Here is a 24284-nt window from a genome sequence, read left to right as displayed (position 1 = left end):
CCGTTCAGTTTGTACAGGTCCCACCTCCCCCAGAACCCGTCCCAATGCACCAGGAATCTGAAACCCTCCCCTGACACCATCCCTTCATGACACCATTTTGACCCAGTGACAGTGAAAGAACGGTGATCTATTTCCAAGTTGGGATGGTGCAAGGCTTTGCGAGAAGCTTTGAATGGTGTTCACATGCATCTGTTGTCCTAGTCCTTCTAGGTGATAGAGGATGTGGGTTTGGAAGGTGCTGTCAAAGGTACCTTGGTGAGTTGCTGCAGTGCATCTTGGTGCCAAGCTGGCAGTACCAAGATGCCCAGGCGCCACCCTGCCCTGTTCCTGACTACCGAGGGTCTCCAATAGCCTGCAAGACCCCCCCCCCCCCCTTCCCCCCAGGTGCCGCTACGACTGGTACAAGTTTGTGTGGACCATTATTAAACAGGGCCCTTGCAAGGTCTCCCAGGCACGGCCGTTGAATCCGGTGAATTTATATTTAAATGAGCATATGCTGATCTGGATTACGCCCATGACCGCAAGATCCAGATCACGATGTCTCGCAAGATGCCATTAAATCTTGCGGGACTTTTCGAGTGTCGCGAATCTCGCAAGAGGCCTCTCATGAGATTCAACGGCCTTGTCCCGACACCCACGTCGGGCACGGCAAGGTCGCTGAATTTTGTCCATAGTCTTTATATGGCCAGTCCAGTTCAGTTTCTGGTCAATTATAACCCCCCAAGATGTTGATAGTGGAGGGATTCAGCAATGGCAATGCCATTAAATACCAGTGGAGATATTTGTTTTCTCTCTTGGAAATGGCCGTTGCCTGGCACTTGTGTGGCACGAATGTCACTTGCCGCTTATCATCCCAAGCCTGTATGTTATCCAGGTCTTGCTGCATGGACTGCTTCAATATCTGAGGAATCGTGAATGGTGCTGAAAATTGCACAATCATCAGTGAACGTCCCCATTTCTGATATTCTGCTGGAAGGAAGCAGCTGAAGATGGTTTGGTCTGGGACACTACCCTCAGGAACACCTGCAATGATGGGATTGAAATAATTGACCTCCAACAACCACAACCATCTACCTTTTTGCTAGGTATGACTTGAACCAGTGATGAGTTTTCCCTGATTTCCATTGGCTCCAGTTTTGCTGGAGCTCCTTGATGCCACACTCAGTCAAATGCTGCCTTGATGTCAAGGGCAGTTTCTCTAACCTAGCCTCTGGAGTTCAGTTGCTTTGTCCATGTAATAAGGTCAGGAGTGGAGTGGTCCCGGTGAAAGCCAAGCTGAAGGTCCATATGAGCAGGTTATTGCTGCATAAGTGCCATTAAATAGCACTACTGATGACCCATTTCATCACCTTGCTGATGATTAAGAGTAGACTGTTGGGGCTATAACTGGCTGTATTAGATTTTATGGACAGATCATACCTGCGCAGCTTTCTGCATTGCCAGGGAGATGGCAGTATTGTAGCTGTACTGGAACAGCTTCTCTAAGGATGCACTTAGTTCTGGCGCACAATTGTTCAGGAGTATTGCTGGAATATTGTCAGAGCTCATAGCCTTTGCAGTATCCACTGCCTTTAGCAATTTCATGATATCACATGGAGTAAATCAAATTGGTTGAAAACTAGCAACTGTGATGCTGAGGATCTCTGAAGGAGGCGGAGATAGATCATCCACTTTGCACTTCTGCCTGAAGATATTTGCATATGCTTCAGCTTTGCCTTTTGCACTGATGTACTGGGCTCCCCCATCAATGAGAATAAGGATATTTGTGGAGCCTTCTCCATTTAGTTATTTCAATGTTCACCACCATTCAGAACTGGATGTGGCAGGACTACAGAGCTCAACCATGATCTGTTTGTGGTGGGATCACTTGGCTGCGCTGATCACATGCTACTTTCACTGTTTAGCTTGCAAGTAGTCCTATGTTGTAGCTTCACTAGGTATACCTGGTGCTGCACTTGGCATGCCTTCCTGCGCTCTTCGTTGAACCAGAATTGATTCTCTTGTTTGATGGCAATGGTAGAGTGGGACATGTGCTGGACCATGAGGTTATAGGTTGTGGTTGCATACAATTTTGCTGCAGATGGCCCACCGTGCCTTATGGATGTCCAGTTTTGAGTTGCCAAGTCTGTTCAAAATCTGTCTCATTTAGCATAGTGATGGTGCCACATAACACAACGGAGTGTATCCTCAATGTGAAGATGGGTTTTAGTCTCCACAAAGGACTGCCTGGTGGTCACTCCTCCCAATACTGTCATTGACAGGTGCATCTGCGACAGGTAGATTTGGGGAGTACAAGGTCAGGTAGGTTTTTCTCTTGTTGTCGATTTATTTCTACTACTTGGTCTTCTCTGTGGCTCTGTTCCAATTAGGGCAATCAGTGGATTTGCCTTCTTTCTATATTGTCTATATCCGAATGCTTAGAGTCGCCAGGTTTCGAATGATACCACCACAAGTTTCAACCGGCTATCGATCAAAGAGCCAAACACCAGTTAGTTAGTTCAAGGTCAAGGGTATTTTATTTACATACAATCAGTCATGCAACATAAACACTACTAGTCAACTACACCTATTACTAAGACAACCTGTACTTAACTTCGGGCACCCGGTTTAAGTCAGGAAACAGTGGCCGCTGTTCAATTCTGGATCTCTTGGATTCGAAGTGGTAACTGCTGCTCAGCTGGGCTCATCCGTCTGGTAGTGGGCGTTGAACTCGAACTTGCTTCTGGTGTTGCTGCAGTTGGCAATGGCCATGACTGGGGTACCAAGGCCAAAAGAGAGCGAACGTATGGCAAACACTTCCTTTATACTCTGGGGGTGGGGGGGGGGGGATTTTGCGCTCTTTTGGACGGTCCTTTGATCTGGGCCTTACTAATTGGGTGATCCCTGATCACTCCGTTCGATTCCTTAACCAATAAGTGAGCGGGGATTTGGATAGATGGGCGCATACCAAGCGGTCGTTGACCCCGTTTTCGTTTCCCTTGGACAGGGAGTGGCGCCGAAATGTCTGGGACTGTCCCGGTTGCTGGAGTACCAGTCCTTTGTGTTGGGGGAGACGGGCCATCACCTGCTACTCGGCCTGATTAACATGCTAATGGGACGGAGCTTCGATGCCGTCTGGAATTTGCTGACAAATATGCATTCAGGCTCTGAGCCTGCCTGACTCTTGGCTTGTCCATTTTACCCATCAGTCTTTGCGAGTTGCTCTGTACTTAGTTGGAAGTGGCCATCCCAGATGGCTACACTCCGTCCTCTTGATCCTCATAGCGAAGCGTGAAGGATCACCATACTGGGTCTTCTTCGTTCTCTTGGGATGCCGGGTACCCTTAACCAAGGACAGGTTCTATTCTACTCTGTCCTATGGGTCCAAAAACATTTACCTAATTTCCCTAAACAACACATATCTAAGAATCTCTCGGGGACCATTTAACAATCAGTAAAAGGGGAACCTCTAACTGCCTTTAACTAGACTACACTCATGCTGCTATTTACAATCCAAAACTTGTGTTACAATACAAAAAATATCCGATAGCAGCATCGCATTTCTTCCTATCACTGAGACTTACATGCACGGAAAAATAAACTTTATTCACAAAACAGCAACCACGGAATTTATTAAAGAAAAGGTTCAGAAAGAGTGTGGGGTCTGCTGGTGTCCGAGGAAAGGGGCTCTGAATGTATATACTGGGGGACGGGAGGCTCTCCGCCTCCATTTCCGTAATCTAATTGTCTGAATGACACTGTACAATATGGTTATTACTAGTAAGGCTTCCACTGTGTCGGACAGTGAATACCACTTGATGAGGTTCTCACACCATGTGGGGGTATCGGTGGCTGGGTGTGTGTGCGGTGTAGTGTCCGGGCTGCAGGTGTTGTGTTGGGTGGTCGTGTTCAGGGCCTGTGAGGGGGGGTAGAAGTGGGTAACGCGCGCAACTGGACTGTTCCAGCGACGATCATGATGCCGATCATCAGGGTCGTCTTCATCTTGTTTTGGTTTTCCATCACCGTCGATCAAGTGTCTTCGTATCTCTAAGGGAACAAGCATAGTGTCTGTTATCAAGGTGTTGTTTAACATCTCGTATTTCCGTCTGTGTCTCTTTAACGTCAATTCTCACATTATAATCGTCACCATATGTGACTCCCTCTTTTTTTTTTTTTGTTAAACAACCATTTGCGGAGACAAGACAACCCAAAAAATTCTGTGTCACAGCGCGAGCACTCTCACAGCCTGTGGTCGATGGGCTGAGTGGGCGGAAAATTTCTCCGTCCTCTGCAAACTTATTTTTCCAACCAAGTGTTTCTTACATGTAAATAGTATGTGGGGGGATAGCAACCGAAGGGTTGCCTGGTTCATGGGGTGGTGCGTATCGCGGCAGGGCAAGAATGGGTGGGATCCCCGGGTAGGGTGGTGATCAGTGCCATTGCTCCACTACCCAAGCTTGGCTGACCAAATGTATAGGGGGTCCGCAGGCAGGGCGGGGATCAGTAAGATCTGGTCTGTAATGGTTCTGCCGAGCCACTCTTGATGATGGACATTGAAGTCCCCCACTCAGAGTACATTCTGGTACCTTGCCACCCTCAGTGCTTCCTCCAAGTTATGTTCAACATGGAGGAGTGCTGATTGATCAGCTGAGGATGGGTGATTGGTTTCCTTGCCCATGTTTACCTGATGCCATGAAACATCATGGGGTCCAGAGTCGATGTTGAGAACTCCCAGGACACCTCCTTTCTGACTGTATGGCACTGCGCCGCCACCCCTGGTTGGTCTGTGCTGTCGGTAGGATAAAATCTATCTTGGAACGGTGATAGTGGATTAGAGCTATAGTCATACTCATGGAAGCATACCTTCCAGACAATGTAAGGCTGTTGCTTGACTAACTCTTTACAGACTTAACATTTACAGATATAAATTTGAACAAAGTGTTTGCTTTTCCAATTATATGTGCTGCCAAAGCGAGTACAAGAATTTGCTTTTCAAACACTTACCAGCTGATATTGATGTTTTGCAATAATGATTAGTCTTTACTGAAGTAACATATTAAAATATATCTGCACTGATCAGAATTGTAGTTTTTGCGTTTGGAAGGTAAAATGAATCTCTAATCAAACATCTTGCGTTTCTATATAAAACATGATATTTTGCAGGATGGGGCAAATTTTAAATCATCCACCATGCAAGATTTAATGTTGCGGAATAGAAAATGTTCTCAACTTAGACACCCAGTGCTGGCACCAATTTCAGTCATAATATGACTAGATGCATTGAACCAGCAAATATACGTTAGCTATAACCCAGTCTTGAGTGTTACTTAATGTACCAGGATGAACATTTCCATGATTTTTGTTCTTTGGTTTTTACAACAATCGACTGTTTCATGGTCATCATTAGACTATTAATTGCAGATTTTATTGAATTCAAATATCACCCTCTGCCCTGGTTGGATTCAAACCCAGGTCCCCAGAGCATTGTCCTGGGTCTCTCAATTATTAGTTCTCGTGACAATACAATTATGTCACTGCCTTCTCCCCTTTTCCCTCCCATGACCTAGGTACAGCAGAAAACGTGGGCGAATTCTCCGATGGCTGATGCTGAAATCACAAACGCGATTGTGCGGAGAATAGGCGCGGACGCCAATTTGACGTCAAATGGAAATTCTCCGTCACCTCGACAGTGGCGTCAATGTGGTCTGAAATGCACATACAGTAAACACCATTTGCATGTCATTAGCGGGCCCGACCTTGTATTCTCCGGGGCGTCTTGCGGTTCTCCGCCTCCAATGGGCAGACTGCCTGACTGCGCGGTTCACTTCTGCTTTTAAAAATCGGGCCGGACACTGACTGAGATGGGGGTAGAGGAGGGGGGCCCTGCCAGGTCTGGGGAGGGGGCGGTGACTGGAGAACAGGCCCAGTGGTTGGGGTGACCCTGCATGGGGCTGGGGCAGTGTCCAGTCACGGACCGCCATTGCTGCAGCCTGATTGACAGCCATCTTGCAGCGCACCCCCCTAACCACCAACCTTGGCCCCTGGTTCTGCAGAGTGACACCGGCCGTATGGGACCCCCACCCCAGCACCCCACCTCCGCCAAAGGCCCCCACCCCCACCTGGCCGCCACCCGTCAGTTGTTGGCGGCCTTCTCTTGGGGAAGGTGGTCCCTGGCCGGGGTACAATGTCATCCGCCTCTCCTCCTCCACCAGATCCAGGAGGGTCACCAGCTCGGCATCCTTGCAGCTTGGGGCTGAGCGTCTTGCTGCCATTATGTTGGCTGGCATGATGTGTATGTGTGGGGAGTGAAGTGTGTATATGCAGCTTGTCAGCCTCCTAAGTGTCGATCGCGAAACCAGTGAATCCCACACTCTTTCTCATTGGAATAGATTGTGTTCCACATGCTGCCGGTGCTAGCCCCTTGACAGTAGCGGCAGAATCGGTACAAGTGCGGCTCCAGTTTTGCAGTCGTGGAAGTCCATGAATTCTGCGCCTGTGTCAACACTTGTTCTCAGAAACGGAGAATCCAGCCCCATGCCTTTCACCCGAATCGTTCCATGATGGTATTTATGCTTCACTTGCACCTCTACCCACCTTTCGTCATCTAACTCTGACAGTATGACCCTCCATTCGTTTCTCCCTGAAGAACTTATGTAAAACATCTGTAGTGTTTGCCTCGACTACTCCCTGTGATTGTAAATTCCACATTCTTGGCATTCTCTGTGTAAAGGAGTTCTCAATGTCCTATTTGTTTCTTGGTAACTTGGAGGCTATATCCATGACCTCGAGTTGTGGTTTTCCCCGTAAGTAGAAGCACACTCTGACTACCCTTTTCATGATTTTGAAGACCTCTATTGGTCCCACCTCTGCCTTCACTTTACAAGAGTGAAAATATTCAGCCTGATTCAATCCTTTCTGGGTGGATATAACCTCAGTTATGATATCATTGTAAATCTTTTTTGTAACCTTTCCAGTGCCTCTGTATCCTTTTTATGATCGGGCGACCAGAGCTCTACACAATACTCCCCAAGTATGATCAAACCAAGATTAGACAGGAGTTCAGTTCAACTTCTCTGCATCTACCATTTTCCTGAAAAAAATGCTTATTTTACATTTGTTGAAATGCTTTTCTTTTGTTCTGAAGTTGGGAAGAATAATGAAACTGTCAAAAATATTAAAAATATATGATGACTTCTGGGAAGCTCAATATGTGCACAGCAAAGTCTCACAAGCAGCAATGAGATAATGATCTTGTGAAGTTGATTGAAGGATATGTATTAGTCACGACACCAGGGAGACTTCCCCAGTACTACACTGCAGAATCAAACCTACAGCATGAGCTATTGTCCCTGGAATGGGGCTTGAACCTAAGATGTTATGACTCTGAAGCAAAGGTGATACCAGTGAACCATGGTTGACAACTTTGTAGGACTATTGCAACCAACAGAAGAAATTCCTACATCATCAATTGATTTAACTTTGGTCCCAGAGATTAACGTCAGAGTTTAACCCATACATCACTCCATTTACACACTTTGTTTCTAGTGTTCAGATAATTACAGATTTAACTTCATGGTTCCCCAATACATTATACACGAGGTAAAAGTAGAAATGGGTATTATTGTTTGTATATTTTTATTGTACATGCTAATCTTTCCCATGGTATTTGATGGGTATTTACTGACCTTCCACCGTGGGACTCTGAAGGAATGAGATCTTTGCAAGTTTAGTTCCATTATGGTATGCAAAATACTAATTTTAAACCACATTCAATTTTGTAGGCTGGCATTCCAGATCCTCCTCATATGTCAGAAGAATTGATTAAACAGAAAGCAAGAGAGCGACACTTTTTGGAACAGTTATTAGATGGGACAAAGTTGGAAAATTACAAAATTCCTGTTTCTATCAAAGCTGAACTTAGAAAATATCAGCAGGTAGGCAATCTATAATTTAATATCACTGATTTTGTGAGTATCTTAAGAGAAATTATGAGCCCGAATATTTATTTTTATTTTGCATATATGTTTTTTCTTTGAAGGATGGTGTAAACTGGTTGGCATTTCTGAATAAATACAAGCTCCACGGCATACTATGTGACGACATGGGGCTGGGAAAAACTTTGCAATCTATATGCATTCTTGCAGGAGACCATTATCTCCGGTAATATTCTGGAAATCATTTACTACAGATTTGGTAAATTTTTGCTGTTCATTTAGTGAAAAACTAGCAGTGTTATGACCAACCTCTATTTCCACAGGACTCAGGAGTACACAAAAACTCAGGTAGAACGCAGTTCACCTCTACCTTCTTTAGTAGTATGTCCTCCAACACTAACTGGCCATTGGATAGATGAAGTAGGGAAATTCTGTTCTAAAGAAATATTGCATCCATTGCACTATACAGGACCTCCCACTGAGAGGGCTAGGTAAGTTTTTCTTTAAGCTGTAGTGATTATTAATCAATGTAATGTTTTTGGCGTGATAAATTTGTTATCAACACCAATCTAACCACAATGTTGCTACTGTTCAATTCAATTATGCATTCCAAATTAACTGCAAGCAAACCAAAACTTTCTTATGATTTGGCAATCATGCTCAGTTGAACACCAAGTTTGTGTAAAGTTGAGGCAAGAACTATCTTCTACATACAAACATACCATGTTCATATGTAAAGCGGTGGCAAGAACTATCTTCTGACACAGTTCATCTTCCTCTTATCCACCACAACCTATGTTGAGTAAGTTTTGGTGATTCCCTTACTCTGTATTTCTTCACCATCTGATTTGCACATGCATTTTTTTAAAGTTGAGCTATCCAGCATTGCAAGTGACAATTCCATTCAATTCACTTTCATAGTTTCAGTTGCTGAGGTAAGCTGATGGAATCAACTCTCAACATAGATGAGGATTAATATTTTTTGTGGAATACTGAATACAATGACCAAGAATGACATGTTTTCCTGCTCTAAATGAACTAACATTGCATTGTTGTTCAAGAAGTATATTATGGAGACTTCCGGTTGCGGCTATGCGGAGCTAAGCCGCACATTCGGCGGCTCCCGCTAAAACTTTTGGGACTTTTGGGCTCTTTTGAGGAGCCCAAACGGCAATTTTTTCGACAACCGCTAGTGTGGGAAGATGAGCAAGGTCCCCTCCATATATATGGATTGGACCAGGAACGGAGCGGTCAAAAAAGTGTTTTTGGAGCAGCGAAAAGTGCGAGGAAGAAAAAACAAGATGGCGGCGGGAGTAGATCAAGCGGCATGGGTGCAGGAGCAGCAGGAGTTTCTCAAGCGCTGCTTTGAGGAGCTGAAGAAGGAGGTGCAGGCGCCAATGCTGACGGCGATCGAGGGGTTAGTGGAGACCCAGAAGGCCTAAGGGGCAGCGATCCAGGCGGTGCGGGAGAAAACCGTGGAGAATGAGGATGAGATCTTGGGCCTGGAAGTGAAGGTGGAGGCGCACGAGGCGCTGCACAAGAGGTGGGCGGAAAGATTCGAGGACCTGGAGAACGGGTCGAGGAGGAAGAATCTTCAGATTCTGGGTCTCCCTGAAGTAGTGGAGGGGGCCGATGCTGGAGCATATGTGAGCACGATGCTCAATTCGCTGATGGGAGCGGGGGCCTTTCTGCATCCCCTGGAGCTGGATGGGGCTCATCGGGTCCTGGCGAGGAGACCCAAGGCCAATGAGCCGCCACGGGCGGTAATGGTGAGGTTTCACCGTCTCGTGGATAGAGAGTGCGTTTTGAGATGGGCCAAGAAGGAGCGGAGCAGCAGGTGGGAGAATGCGGAGATCCGAATCTACCAGGACTGGAGCGCAGAGGTGGCAAAGAAGAGAGCTGGTTTTAATCTGGCCAAGGCGGCGCTCCATCGGAAGGGGGTGAGGTTCGGAATGCTGCAGCCAGCGCGATTGTGGGTCACATTTCAGGATCGACACCACTACTTTGAAACGCCTGAGGAGGCTTGGACCTTTATCCAAACTGAAAGTTTGGACTCAAACTGAGGGTCTGTGGTTGTGGGAGGGATGTCGGATGTATACAGGGTTTTAAATATGCGTCGGGAATGTTCCACGGGTTGGGTGATGGATGGGGATGGGGGAAGAGGTCTGATGGGGAGATTGTGTGTGAATGTGGGCGTCGGTGCTGGAGGGAGGGGAGGCCCGGGGGATAGGGGAATTGGGATAAGGCCGCAAAAGGATCTGCGCCAGAGGGGACGGGGCCGCCTTCGTAAAGCGTGGGCTTTTTCCTGCGTTAGGGAAAGACGGAGGGGGGGGGGGTTGGAGGAGCGCTCACTGATTGCCGGGGAGAGGGGATTCCTACACTGGAGGGGGGGTCAATGGGATGGCATGGGAGGCTGGGGTCAGCAGGAGTCAGCTGACTTACGGGAGTGTTATGGGGGAGCAAAAGAGCTAGACATGGCTCTAGCAGGGGGAGGGGGGGGGGATACTGTGTTGCTGCTGCATTGGCCGATGGGGAACTGGAAACAGAAGAGGTGGTCGGGACGGGGGTCCCCTGCCTGGGGGACTGGAGGGTGTGGGGGGCGCGGGCACGGGACTGGCCCAGGAAAGGAGATGGCTAGTCGGCGGGTGGGGGGGGAAGCCCCCCAATCCGGCTGATAACTTGGAATGTGAGGGGCCTGAATGGGCTGGTTAAGAGGGCCCGAGTGTTCGCGCGCTTAAAGGGACTGAAGGCAGACGTGGTCATGCTTCAGGAGACACATTTGAAGGTGGCAGACCAGGTCAGGTTACGAAAGGGATGGGTAGGACAGGTATTCCATTCGGGGCTGGATGCAAAGAACAGAGGGGTGGCAATACTGGTGGGGAAGCGGATGTTGTTTGAGGCCAAGAATATTGTAGTGGATAATGGGGGTCGATACGTGATGGTGAGCGGTAGGTTACAGGGGGTGTGGGTGGTATTGGTGAATGTCTACGCCCCAAACTGGGATGATGCTGAATTTATGAAGCGCATGTTGGGGCGGATTCCGGATCTGGATGCAGGAAGCTTGATAATGGGGGGGGGGGGGGGGGGGATTTCAACACAGTGCTGGACCCAGCATTAGATTGCTCCAGATCAAGGACGGGGAAGAGGCCGGCTGCGGCCAAGGTGCTTAGGGGGTTTATGGACCAGGTTGTGGGGGGGGGGGGGGGGGTTAGATCCGTGGAGATTTGCTAGGCCCCTGGCCAGGGAATTTTCTTTTTTTTCTCACTTACACAGAGCCTACTCCCGGATAGATTTTTTTGTTTTGAGCAGGGCGCTGATTCCGAAAGTGGAGGGAACGGAGTACTCGGCCATAGCCATCTCAGACCACGCCCCGCACTGGGTGGAGCTGGAGTTAGGAGAGGAGAGGGACCAACGCCCGCTGTGGCGTCTAGATGTGGGATTACTGGCGGATGAGGAGGTGTGCGGGAGGGTGCGGGGGTGTATTGAAAGGTATTTGGATGCCAACGACCATGGGGAGGTGCAGGTGGAGGTAGTGTGGGAGGCGCTGAAGGCGGTGGTCAGGGGAGAGTTAATCTCCATCAGGGCTCACAGGGAGAAGAGAGAGGGCAGGGAAAGGGAGAGGTTAGTGGGAGAGATCCTAAGGGTGGATAGGAGATATGCAGAGGCCCCCAAGGAGGGACTACTTAGGGAGTGGCGAAGTCTCCAGACGGAATTCGACCTGTTGACCACTGGGAAGGCAGAGGCACAGTGGAGGAAGGCACAAGGGACGACGTACGAGTATGGGGAGAAGGCGAGCCGGATGCTGGCACATCAGCTCCGTAAGAGGATGGCAGAGAGGGAGATAGGTGGAGTCAAGGATAGCAGAGGAACTACGGTGCGGAGTGCGGTGAAAGTAAATGAGGCATTTAAGGACTTCTATGAGGAGCTGTACAAATCACAGCTCCCAGCGGGGGAAGAGGGGATGCAAAGGTTTCTTGATCAACTGAGGTTCCCGAGGGTGGAAGAGCAGGAGGTGGCTGGTTTGGGGGCGCCTATTGGGTTGGAGGAGCTGGTTAAAGGACTGGGGAGTATGCAGGCGGGGAAGGCCCCGGGGCCAGATGAGTTCCCGGTTGAGTTTTACAGGAAGTATGCGGACCTGTTAACCCCGTTGCTGGTGAGGACTTTCAATGATGCAAGGGAGGGGGGGGGGGACCCTGCCCCCGACAATGTCCGGAGCGCTGATTTCTCTGATCCTGAAGCGGGACATATAGACCGATCTCGCTCCTCAACGTGGACGCTAAGCTGCTGGCAAAAGTACTGGCCACGAGAATTGAGGATTGTGTCCCGGGTGATTCATGAGGACCAGACGGGATTTGTAAAGGGCAGGCAGCTAAATACCAATGTGCGGAGGCTCCTAAATGTGATTATGATGCCATCGGTGGAGGGAGAGGCGGAGATAGTGGCAGCTATGGACGTGGAGAAGGCCTTTGACCGGGTGGGGAGGGAGTATCTCTGGGAAGTGTTGCGGAGGTTTGGGTTTGGGGAGGGGTTTGTTGGTTGGGTTAAGCTTCTCTATAGAGCCACGGTGGCGAGTGTGGCTACGAATCGGCGGAGGTCGGAGTATTTTCGGCTGTATCGAGGGACGAGGCAGGGGTGCCCCCTGTCCCCCCCTGTTGTTTGCATTAGCAATTGAGCCTTTGGCCATGGGATTAAGGGAGTCCAGGAAATGGAGGGGGGTGGTCCGAGGGGGAGAGGAGCATCGGGTGTTGCTGTATGCGGACGACCTGTTGCTGTATGTGGCAGATCCAGTGGAGGGGATGATGGAGGTCATGCAGATCCTAAGGGAGTTTGGGGACTTCTCGGGCTACAAGCTCAGTGTAGGGAAGAGTGAGCTCTTTGTGGTGCATCTGGGGGATCAGGGAAGAGGGATAGAAGACCTACCGTTGAGGAGGGTGGAAAGGAGCTTTCGGTACTTGGGGATCCAGGTAGCTAGGAGCTGGGGGGCCCTGCACAAACTTAATTAGACGCAGTTGGTGGAGCAGATGGAGGAGGACTTTAAACAATGGGATGTGTTGCCACTCTCGCTAGCGGGCAGGGTACAGTCAATTAAAATGACGGTCCTCCCGAGGTTTCTTTTCGTGTTCCAGTGCCTTCCTATTAGGATTACCAAGGCCTTTTTTAAGCGGGTAGGTAGGAGCATCATGGGCTTTGTGTGGGCAAACAGGACCCCGAGGGTAAGGAGGGGGTTTCTGGAGCGCAGTAGGGACAGGGGAGGGCTGGCGTTGCCGAATCTGGAGGGCTATTATTGGGCAGCCAACATAGCAATGATCCGTAAGTGGGTGATAGAGGGAGAGGGGGCGGCATGGAAGAGGTCCTGCAAAGGAGCGAGCCTGAGGGCGCTGGTGACGGCACCGCTGTCGCTCTCGCCGACAAGGTACACCACGAGTCCGGTAGTGGCGGAAACGCTAAAGATCTGGGGGCAGTGGAGACTACATAGGGGGGAGGTGGGCGCCTCGGTGTGGTCCTCTATCTGGGAGAACCACCGGTTCGTCCCAGGGAGGATGGATGGGGGGTTTCGGAGCTGGCATCGGGCAGGGATCAGAAGGATGGGGGACCTGTTTATAGACGGGACTTTTGCGAGCCTCGGGGCGCTGGAGGAGAAGTTCAGGTTACCCCCGGGAAATGCGTTCAGGTATATGCAAGTGAGGGCGTTTGTGAGGCAGCAGGTGAGGGAATTCCCGTCGCTCCCGGCACAGCGGATCCAGGACAGGGTGCTTTCGGGTGTATGGGTAGGAGAGGGCCAGGTTTCGGCGATATATCAGGAGATGAAAGAAGAGGAGGAGGCTTTTGTGGAGGAGCTGAAGGGCAAGTGGGAGGAGGAGTTGGGGGAGGAGATTGAAGAGGGTCTATGGGCGGATGCCCTGAGTAAGGTCAATTCCTCATCCTCATGTGCCAGGCTCAGCCTGATACAGTTTAAGGTTGTTCACAGAGCGCATATGACGGGGGCGAGGCTGAGTAGGTTCTTTGGGGTGGAGGGTAAATGTGGGAGGTGCTCAGGAAGCCCGGCGAATCACGTCCACATGTTTTGGTCGTGCCCGGCACTAGAAGGGTTCTGGAGGGGTTTCGCGAGGACTATGTCCAAGGTGGTGAAAGTCCAGGTCAAACCAAGTTGGGGGCTGGCACTATTTGCGGTGGCGGACTGGCCGGGAGTGCAGGGGGCGAAAGAGGCAGGCATCCTAGCCTTTGCGTCCCTGGTAGCCCGGCGGAGGATCTTGCTATTATGGAAGGATGCGAAGCCCCCCAGTGTGGAAGCCTGAATAAATGACATGGCAGGATTCATTAAGCTGGAGAGGATAAAGTTTGCCCTGAGAGGGTCTGTGCAGGGGTTCTTCAGGCGGTGGCAACCGTTCCTTGACTATCTCGCGGAGCGCTAGAAGGAGCTCGGTCAGCAGCAGCAGCAACCCGGGGAGGTGGGGGGGGTATTTGGATTTGTACAAACATAGGGGAGGGTTAATATGTGTGGGAGAAACCCATTGTTTGGGTTCTGTACTATGTTTGCTTGACATGTTTACGTTTTGTTTTGCTCTTTTATCTTTTTTCTTTTCTGTTATGGGGCGGGGGGGTTTAACTGTTTGAAAATTTTTGTTGGAAAAACTTTTTAAAAAAAAGAAGTGTATTATGCAACATCTGTGTTAATGTGATTTGCATCGTATCTTGGGTTTCAGGTTGCAGCACCTTGTGAAAAAGCACAATCTTGTTGTAGCATCATATGATGTTGTTCGAAATGATATTGACTTTTTCAAGTAAGTATATACTTGCCCTTGCAGCAAATGTTCTGTTTTATCTTGACTAAGTTGTGTTTGGCATATTTGGCTATTCAAATTTGGATATGTTTTGATAGCCTATGGGCGCGATCAACCGGCCACGCTATGCCCGAAAAGCAGCTCACCATGGCGCAACATGGCCGATAGAAGCTGGGAGACCCCGCTCCCAGGATCTACCCAGGTCACAACGCCTTCGGAGATCTAACTCGATCTAGCGAGACGTTGCGATGTAACTCCCACCTTTTGTGAGTATGATCACTTTTTGGCAAATCTGCATATTAAAGCGAGGCAGTTAGCCTCACTTTAATGTGCAGTTTCCTGAGGCATTGAGATCTATCACCTTCGCCTCGGAGACCATGGACGAGTGGCGTTCAGTAATGGTCTCCCCAGAAGGGGACCAGACAGAAAAACACTCATGGGGGTCTCCCAGGAAATTGAAGGGTCCCAGGTGCATGCCTTTTGGGCAGTGTGCTACCCTAGCACTGCTGGTGCCACCTGGGAACCCTGGCAGTGCACCTAGGTGCAATGGCGTCCCGATCTCTCACTACACTGAGGAGTTACGGTGAGCGGAGCTCCTCAATGTAAAAAACTGAGCTATGTGCAGACTTGGCCGTGTCCCCTATCGAACAAGAGTGCCATTTAATAGTGTATTTCTCGGCACCATGAGCACAGGGAAGTTAAATCTCACCCTATATTTAGCCAGAAATGAATGATTAACATGAATCAATGATTTTCCTTTGCTCTCAGAAATATCAAATGGAGCTATTGTATTCTTGATGAAGGTCATGTCATCAAAAATGGAAAGACAAAACTGTCAAAGGCAGTTAAACAGTTAACTGCAAGCTACAGATTGATTCTGTCTGGAACACCAATACAGGTATTTATTGTCATAGTTAAATAATTTACTCCCTAATAATGACACAATGTGTTGATTTGGGGGAAGGAACAGAAAGCATCAAGTGGTTGATGCAGAATGAGAAGGAATTTATTACCAGATGCACTTGGTAAAAGTTGCAAATGCAATTGATGTACTAGCCAGGCAGCATCAAATGGATGCATATAGGATTGTGACATGTTAACGTATCTGGATGAAGGCATTATTGTGTGTATATTTGAGGGAGCCAGAAAATGAGAGCATTGTAAAAATAAATATACTTTCTGGAGTGGTTGATCTTGAGATTCCAGAGGGCCTGAAAACCATTGAGTATCTGTGAAACAAGCATTTGTACACACATATTGCTGCGAACTGCTTCGGAAATGACAACTGTTTGAGTAATGCATTGGTCATTTTGGGAAACTATAGAAGCTTACAAATCAAATGTAAATATCACCCCTCTCATGCTAAATATATTTCTCACTGCATGGAGCTCCCCTTTTATTGTAAAGGATCATACAATTTATACAATTTACAGTGCAGAAGGAGGCCATTCGGCCTATCGAGTCCGCACCGGCCCCTGGAAAGAGCACCCCACCCAAGCCCACACCCCCATCCCAGCAACCCCACCCAACCCAACCTTTTTGGACACTAAGGGGCAATTTAGCATGGGCAATCCACCCAGCCTGCACATCCCTGGTCTGTGGGAGGAAACTGGGGCACCCGGAGAAAAGCCACGCAGACACGGGGAAAACGCACAGACTCCGCGCAGACAGCGACTCAAGACCGGAATCTAATCTGGGATCCTGGAGCTGTGAAGCAACAGTGCTAAGCGCTGTGTTACCGTGCCAATTTTCAGGTGTTTCTCACAGCAGACCCGTGGAGATTCATCCTCAATTCCTGGAGACTCCAGGTCAATTCTGGCTGGCAAGCCCATCAAGGACACTTTGTTCTTTTCTTGCTCTTTCACTCCCTTCAGGAAAGCTACACTTTCCAGGCACCAGTCATGGCATCAGGAAGTAGCAATTTTGCCACTGAGGCAGTAGGTTGTGGGTTCAAGTCACACTTCAGAGACCTGAGCACGTAATCCCGGCTGTGCTGAGGGGCTGCCGCAATGTTGGAGATACTGGCCGGGATTCTCTCAGCCCAGGCCGGGCCGGAGAATTGCCGGGACAGGCGCGAATCGTGCGACAACGCCCCGATGCCGATTCTCCGGAGAGCGGAGAATTAGCGTCGGTGCTGCACCAGTCGGGGCAGCTCTATGCGCACCAACCGCCAATTCTCCGCCTGGGATGGGCCGAGCAGCCACGCCAAAAATCCGAGTCCCGCCGACGCCGTCCATATGTGGTCTTACCCGGTGGGACCTCGGCGTACATGCACCTGGTGGCCTGGTTGGGGGGGGGGGGGTGTCTGACCCCAGAGGGGCCTCCGCTGTGGCCTGACCCGCAATCGGGGCCTAGGATAGGCAGGAATACTCTAGCTTTAGTAGGTTGTAGTGGCGGCACAGTGGTTAGCACTGCTGCCTTACAGCGCTGAGGACCCGGGTTCGATTCCAGCCCCAGGTCACAGTCCATGTAGAGTTTTTACATTTTCCATGTATCTGGGTGGGTCTCATCCCCACAACCCAAAGATGTGCAGGGTAGGTGGATCGGCCATGCTAAATTGCCCTAGGTGGTTATCACCAAGATGAATCATGTGAAAATTACATATCTCCACACAGACATTTAAAAACTATTTATTTGTAAGATGAAGTCAATTAAAATATTTTGCAGGGTCTCTTTCAAATAGATAAAACAGTTTACCCGAGTAATCTGCTGAACACAAGAAATAGGGACAGGAGTAGGGACATGTGGCCCATTAAGCCTGCTCATACATTCAGTATGATCATGCTGATCCTGGGCTTCAAATTCATCTTGCCACCCACTCCCCAAATCCCTTCATTCTCACGGGCACCAAAGATCTGTCTATCCCAGCCTTAAATGGATTCCATGATGGAGCATTCATACCCCACTGGGATAGAGAATTCCATGTTCACAACTCTTTGAAGTAATTTCTCCTTACCTCCGTCCTAAGAGGTCCTGGGACGGCACGTTAGCACAATTGCTTCACAGCTCCATGGTCACAGGTTCGATTCCCGGCTTGGGTCACTGTCTGTGCGGAGTCTGCATGTTCTCCCCGTGTCTGTGGGTTTCCTCTGGGTGCTCCGGTTTCCTCCCACAGTCCAAAGATGTGCAGGTTAGGTGGATTGGCCATGCTAATTGCCCTTGGGTTAGGTGGGGTTCCTGGTTTGCGGGTATAGGGTGAAGGTGTGGGCTTATGTGGGGTGCTCTTTCCAGGAACTGGTGCAGACTCGATGGGCCGATTGGCCTCCTTCCGCACTGTAAATTCTATGATAAATAATCAGCCACTTATCTTGAGACTGTGCCCCATGTTTCAGACTTGTTTCAAACATGGACAAAAAGAACTGAATTCCAGAGGTGAGGTGAGAGTGACTGACCTTGATACGGTAGCATTTCTCTGAATATGGCATCGAGGAGCCCAAGCAAAACTGTAGTCAATGGGAATCAGGGGAAAACGCGCTGCTGGTTGGAGTCATACCTAACACAAAGGAAGATGGTTGTGGTGGTTGAAGGGCACTCTTCAATTCCAGGACATCCTTGCAGGATCTCCTCAGGATAGTGTCTTAAGCTGCTTCATCAATGACCTTCCTTCTACAATAAGATCAGAAGTGGGGATGTTCATTGATGGTTGTGCAGTGTTTAGTACCATTTTATGACTCCTACTGAAACTGCCTATAACTAAATGCAGCAAAACCTGGACAATATCCAGGCTTGGATTGACAAGTGGCACTTCACATTTGTGCCACACCCCAAGTGTCAGCCAATTGCCATCTCCAACCGAGAGAATCTAACCATCTCCCCATGACGTTCAATGTATTACCATTGCTAAATCACCCACTATCAATACCATTGACCGGGAACTGACTGAACTAATCATATACACACTATGTCGACAAGATCAGAAGTTCATTTCCTTTTCCCTAAAGACATCTCAAAGGTGCACAAGTCTGGAATGTGATGGAATACTCTCCACTTGCCTGAATGAGCACAGCTCCAATAACACTTGAAGCTGTATGCCACCCAGGACAAAAAAATCTGCTTGATTGGCACCTGACTCTCCTGCTTACATCCCCTCTACCACTGATGTACAGTGGCAGTAGTGCATACCATCTATAAGATGCACTGTGGGAAATCACCAAGACTGTATAGATAGCGCGTTGCAAACTCACGGCCAATATAATCTAGAAGGACAAGGGCAGTAGATGCAATCTTGACTTGGAAATATATTGTTGTTTCTTCTTTGTCACCTGGATCAAAACACTGGATTTCCTCCCTTACAGTTCTCTGGATGTACCTACATGGACTGCCACAGTTCAAGAAGGCACCTCGCCTCCACCTTCATGAGGGCAATTCAGGGTGGGCAATAAATGCTGGCCTAACCAGCGATGCCCACATCCCATGAATTAATTTTAAAATACTCCCCGACAAGCAGAAACGATGGACGGGATTTTCCGTTCTGCCGCACCAGTTTTCTGGTGCATTGCGCCCCCGCCAGCAGCGGGATTCTCCAACCCACCAGCCGACCGATGGGGTTTCCCATTGTGGGCAGCCTCACGCCGTCGGGGAAAACCCCGGGCGTGGGTGCGCTGCCGGCTTAACGGAGAATCATGACAGTGGAGAATCCAGCCCAATGTCTCAGTGTCTACCCTATCAAGCCCCTTCAGAATTTTGTAGGATTCAGTGATGATGCCTCTCATTCTTCTAATTTCCAGAGAATATAAGCCTAATTTACTAAACCTCTTGTTATAGGACAACCCACTCATCCCAGTTGCCAATTTAATGAACCTTCGCTGTGCTGTCTCCAAATCAAATGTCCTTTCTTAAATGTGGATACCAAATCTCCACACACTATTCTAGATGTGGTCTCACCAAAACCCTGTACATTTGTAGTATGACTTTATGCTTGTACTCCAATCCTCTTGCAGTAAAGGCCAACATGCCATTTGCCTTCCTAATTGCTTGCTGCACCTGCATGCTAATTTTCTGTTCCTTGTACCAGCACACCCAAGTCTCTTTGGACATCAATACTCATTCACAACTTTTTTTTTTTTTTGAAACATTTAAAAAAATTATTATTTATTGTTTTTTATTCTTAAATACCAAAGTGAATAATTTCACACTTCCTTACATTATGCATCATATACTATCTTGTTTCTCACTCACTTAACTCATATCTCTCTGCAGCCTGTGTCCTCCCCACAGCTTACCTTCCCTCCTAGCTTGCTATAATCAGCAAACCTGCATTACACTCTGTTTCTTCACCTGAGTCACTAATATAGATTTTAGAAAGCGGAGGTTCCAGCACTGATCCTTCTCTCAGTCCACTATTCGCAGCCTGCTAACTTAAAAAGCCCCATTCATGCCCATTCTCTGCTTTCTATCTGACCACCAATCCTCTATCCATCCTAAAATATTACTCCCAACTCAATGAGCCCCTATCTTGCCTTTTGTGAGGCTTTTGTGAAATCCAGGTGTACTACATTAACACTTCCCCCTTTGTCTACCCTACTCATTACATCCACAAAATACTAATAAATTTGTCAAACAGGATTTCTCTTTAGGAAAACTGTATTGACTTGTTCTAATCGTACCGTGCTTTCCTGAGTACCTTGTTAAGTCTACCTTAATAATAGATTCCAGCATTTTTCCAACAACTGATATTAGGCTAACTGGTCTGTAGTCCACTGTTTCTCTTTCTTTTCCTTCCTTTCTTGAAAACAGTTGCCAACTTCCAATCCAATTGGACTGTTGCCAAATCTAAGGATTTTGGAAAATCATAGCACATCCACTATCTCTTTTTGGGAATGTAGGCCATGTCCTGAGGATTTGTTAAATTTTAGTCCCTTAAATTTCTCCAATACTTTTTCTCTGCCAATGCTAATTTCCTTAATTTCTTCACTTTTTTTAGCCTCTAGGTTGCCATGTATTTCTGGTATGAAACTTGTGTCTTCTACTATGAAGACAGACACAAAATATTTGTTCAATTCCTCTGCAATTTCCTCATTCTACATGATGACGATTTCTCCTGTTATATAGTAATCACTGGAGATTCAAAGTTTCTGGCTGCTGTATTTTAGACCAAAGAACTTCTGGATTCCTGTGGAGAGAGAAAATAGGCTTAACCTTTCAAGTCCATATGACTTTTCAGAGTCCTCTGTGCTGAAGAAGAGTCTTATGGACTAGAAGCTTCAACTCTATTTTCTCTCTCCACAGATGCTACCAGATGTGTTTGAGGTTTTCCAGCATTTTTCTGTTTTTGTTTTGGATTCTAGCATTGCAGTATTTCACTTTTATTTTAATAATCCAGAGACCCAGGCTAATGATCTGGGGAGCATGGGTTTAAATCCCACCGTGGCAGCTGTTGGAATTTAAATTAAATGAATGAAACTATCATCGATTGCAATAGAGACCCATCTGGTTCAAAAATGCCCTTTTGGAGAAGGAAATTTGTCATCTTTACTCCGGCCTGGCCTCCATGTGACTCCAGACCAACAGTACAAGCTGCCGACTGAAATGTTCAGTTCAAGGACAATTAAGAATGCGCAACAAATGTTGGCTTTGCCAGTCAGCAACATCCACGTTACAGAAAAGAATAAAGAAAAAAAATCAGCAAATTGTCATCGACCAATTGGAATATGTTATTTAATCTCTTTAAATTATTCAATAAATTTGAATTATATGCTTAAGAAAAATTGAGCAGCTGAAAACCCTATATAAGCACCTGGAATATTCAATTTTAAAATCAATTTGTGTCGCTACAGAATAATGTATTGGAACTATGGTCATTGTTTGACTTCCTGATGCCAGGATTTTTGGGTACCGAGCGGCAATTTGCAGCCCGTTATGGAAAGCCTATATTAGCTAGCAGAGATGCTCGGAGTTCTTCAAGGGAGCAAGAAGCAGGTATGGTAACATTGTGAACCCAATTTAATGCATAATCTACATTTGGTTCTCTCCTTCATTTTAAGTATAGGCAGAGGTTTTGTTTGGGTATTTTATGATCTGGAATGCACTGCCTGAAAGCAGATTCAATAGAAACATTCAAAAGAGAATTGGATAAATACTGAACAATTTAGAGCTTTTGAGGTAAGGGCAGGGACGTGAGATTAATTGAATACCTCTACCAACAGGCATAGATAGACAAGTTGAGCTGAATATCGTCCTCCTGTGCTGTATCATTCTGTGATTATGATTTTATTACGCATTTATCAAGATGCAGTACTACGATGCAGAATCTTCTCAGGCAATTTGTAATGTTATCTTCTAGTGGATCAGATATTGGGTAAAATATGGCAGTATATTATAATTGCTTCAGACATGGATTCTTTTGGCGGGTTACTTTCCAAAAACATGGAATGTTAGAAGAGTTTGCGCATTCCTGTGTCTGAATGGGTTTCCTCCGAGTGCTCCAGTATCCTTCCACAGTCCAAAGATGTGCAGGTTAGGTGGATTGGCCATGCTAAATTGCCCCTTAGTGTCCAATGTTGCTAACTTTCCGGTTGGTTCAATTGCTCTGTTTTATTACCTTTTCTCTCGAGTCGCCAGGTATCTTTATGATACCGCTACGAGGTTCAAGTCCAAGTAATGATCAATAACTCAAAACACTGATTAGTAAGATTCAAATCAAAGCACATTTATTATACACCGTAATCGCTACTCATGCACAAATTCTACGTCTAAGTTACTTCTATAACTAACAGGCCTATACTTAACTTAGGACTGGCCCACCAGGTCAGGGGAACAAATAGCCTTTCGTTCGGGTTCTGAGTCTGCGTGATTCGAAGTTGGTACGGATTGGTAGCTAGGAGCGCCTATCTCGTAGCGAGCATTGAATTAAGACTTACTTCTGTCGTGGTCACTGCACCGGTCACGGTCAATGTTGGTTCGTGTTGCTGGGTGACCCGGGCAAGACGAAGAGAGAGAGCGATTTGACCTTGGGTCTTAACTCTTATAGTCGCCAGGGGCTTCCCGCCTTTCGGGGCAGACCCTGTACCTGGTCCCAAGTGATTGGACTTTGTCCCAATCGCTTGGTTCGATTTCTCCAATACTGGAGCGGTTTCCTGATCGATGGGCGGTCTTGAGGTGTTCGTTCACCCCCTTTGTGTTGGCTCCTGCTGGCGCCGGGGAGTCTGGCTTTGCTTTGTGTGTCGCAAATGTTACTTATTGTTCCCGGGGATTGCTCATCAGTATGTAGATGGCTGCTACATTGTTATGCTGATGGTCGCTGGTATCGATGTTGTCTAGCCTTTTGCAGAGTTAAATACACAGCAAACCTGCACCTGCTGGTTTCTGTCTGTGTTGGCTGACTTTCCCATCAGCCTTTGCCGTTCACCATTTTAATCGGGAGCTGGCCAATTTAGGTGGCTACACACCCTCCTTGTGATCCTAACGCGAAGCGTGAAGGATCACATAACTACGTTGCTTTCATTCCCTGACCCGGTGAGCACTTCTTTCATGGCCTCTACACTGACCATAACTATGCAAAAAAATTTTAACTGACAATTCTAAGGGCCACTATGTCAAACAGGGACATGCATTACAAAAAAAAAATGGGAACCTCTAACTATCCTTAATACACTACTCTCACTTAAACATTTCATCACTCTAACTTCCTCAGCCATACAAACAAAATCATAGCAGTTTATACATATGTTTCCTGGCTTGGCAGTCAAGCTCAGGATCGTACAATTGTTCATGAACATTTCTTTATTTACAACAAAAACACAAACGAATGCTCTTTATTATAGATCGCGGGGGTCTGGTCGTATCCGAAAATAGGGGATCTGATCCTATATACCGGGGTGCGAGCGCAGTAGGCTCTCCTTCTCCATTTTCTCAGACGCATAGTCTGCACAATGCAGCAGAGTATCGCCAATACCAATAGGGATTCTATCAAGTAGGACAGGGAGAACCAGGTTATAAACCTGTCACACCAAGATGGTGTGGTGTCGCTTGTGACCGGGCTCTGGGTACTGTGGGGAAGTGAGTCATTAACGGCTGGGAAGCTTGAGGTCATGGGGTTCGCGTTCGCGCGCAACCAAATGTCCATTGTAACGGTGAACCATGCGAAGGATGTCCTCATGGTTCTTCTTGTTTCTCTTCTCTTCTCTTTTCTCCGGTCCTGGAGCTTCTGGAGTTCTGTGTAATCAAGCATAGTGTCTGTAACTATCTTGGTTTAACATCTCGTATGATAGCCTGTCTGTCCTTTAGTGCCAATTACTCCCTTTATAATTGGTCACTGTGTGTGACTCCCTCATTTTTTTTCAAAAACCGAATTTTAGGACAAGACACACTTACAAATAATGAACCAGTGCGAGCCGTCTCGCAGAGTGTGCGGTTTACCATCCAAATGTTTGAGGATGTAAATAGCATATGGTAGGCAATCTAAGGGTTACCTGAAACAAAACAAAGCTTTTTGAACTAAAACTTTCCAAAATGAGGTGCATATGGGCCGCGACGGGTTAGAGTTGGATGGAGTCCCCGTGTAGGACGGCGACCAATGCCGCGTCTCCCCTACCCGAGCGTAGTTGACCAGAGGGGGGGTTCCCAGGCAGGGCGGGTCCCAAGCCGTTTC

The 24284-nt window shown here is 47.6% G+C and overlaps 1 protein-coding gene across 2 annotated transcripts in view; it reads left to right on the top strand.

Annotated features, from left to right (window-relative positions):
- The window catches only part of btaf1 (BTAF1 RNA polymerase II, B-TFIID transcription factor-associated), a 232324-nt gene that overhangs the window by 163323 nt on the left and 44717 nt on the right, over nucleotides 1-24284 (top strand). For both annotated transcript variants that reach the window (XM_072479095.1, XM_072479094.1), the window contains exons 26-31: nucleotides 7761-7913; nucleotides 8018-8139; nucleotides 8237-8404; nucleotides 14618-14695; nucleotides 15464-15593; nucleotides 21472-21613. In XM_072479095.1, coding sequence (XP_072335196.1) covers nucleotides 7761-7913; nucleotides 8018-8139; nucleotides 8237-8404; nucleotides 14618-14695; nucleotides 15464-15593; nucleotides 21472-21613 — 793 coding nt within the window. The remainder of the gene's footprint in view (nucleotides 1-7760; nucleotides 7914-8017; nucleotides 8140-8236; nucleotides 8405-14617; nucleotides 14696-15463; nucleotides 15594-21471; nucleotides 21614-24284) is intronic.

The sequence above is a fragment of the Scyliorhinus torazame genome, chromosome 16 (genome assembly GCF_047496885.1).
Source record: "Scyliorhinus torazame isolate Kashiwa2021f chromosome 16, sScyTor2.1, whole genome shotgun sequence".
NCBI classification, from domain to species: Eukaryota; Metazoa; Chordata; class Chondrichthyes; order Carcharhiniformes; family Scyliorhinidae; genus Scyliorhinus; species Scyliorhinus torazame.
The sequence above is the reverse complement of the archived record's forward strand: the minus strand, read 5'-3'. Positions and strand labels throughout refer to the sequence as shown.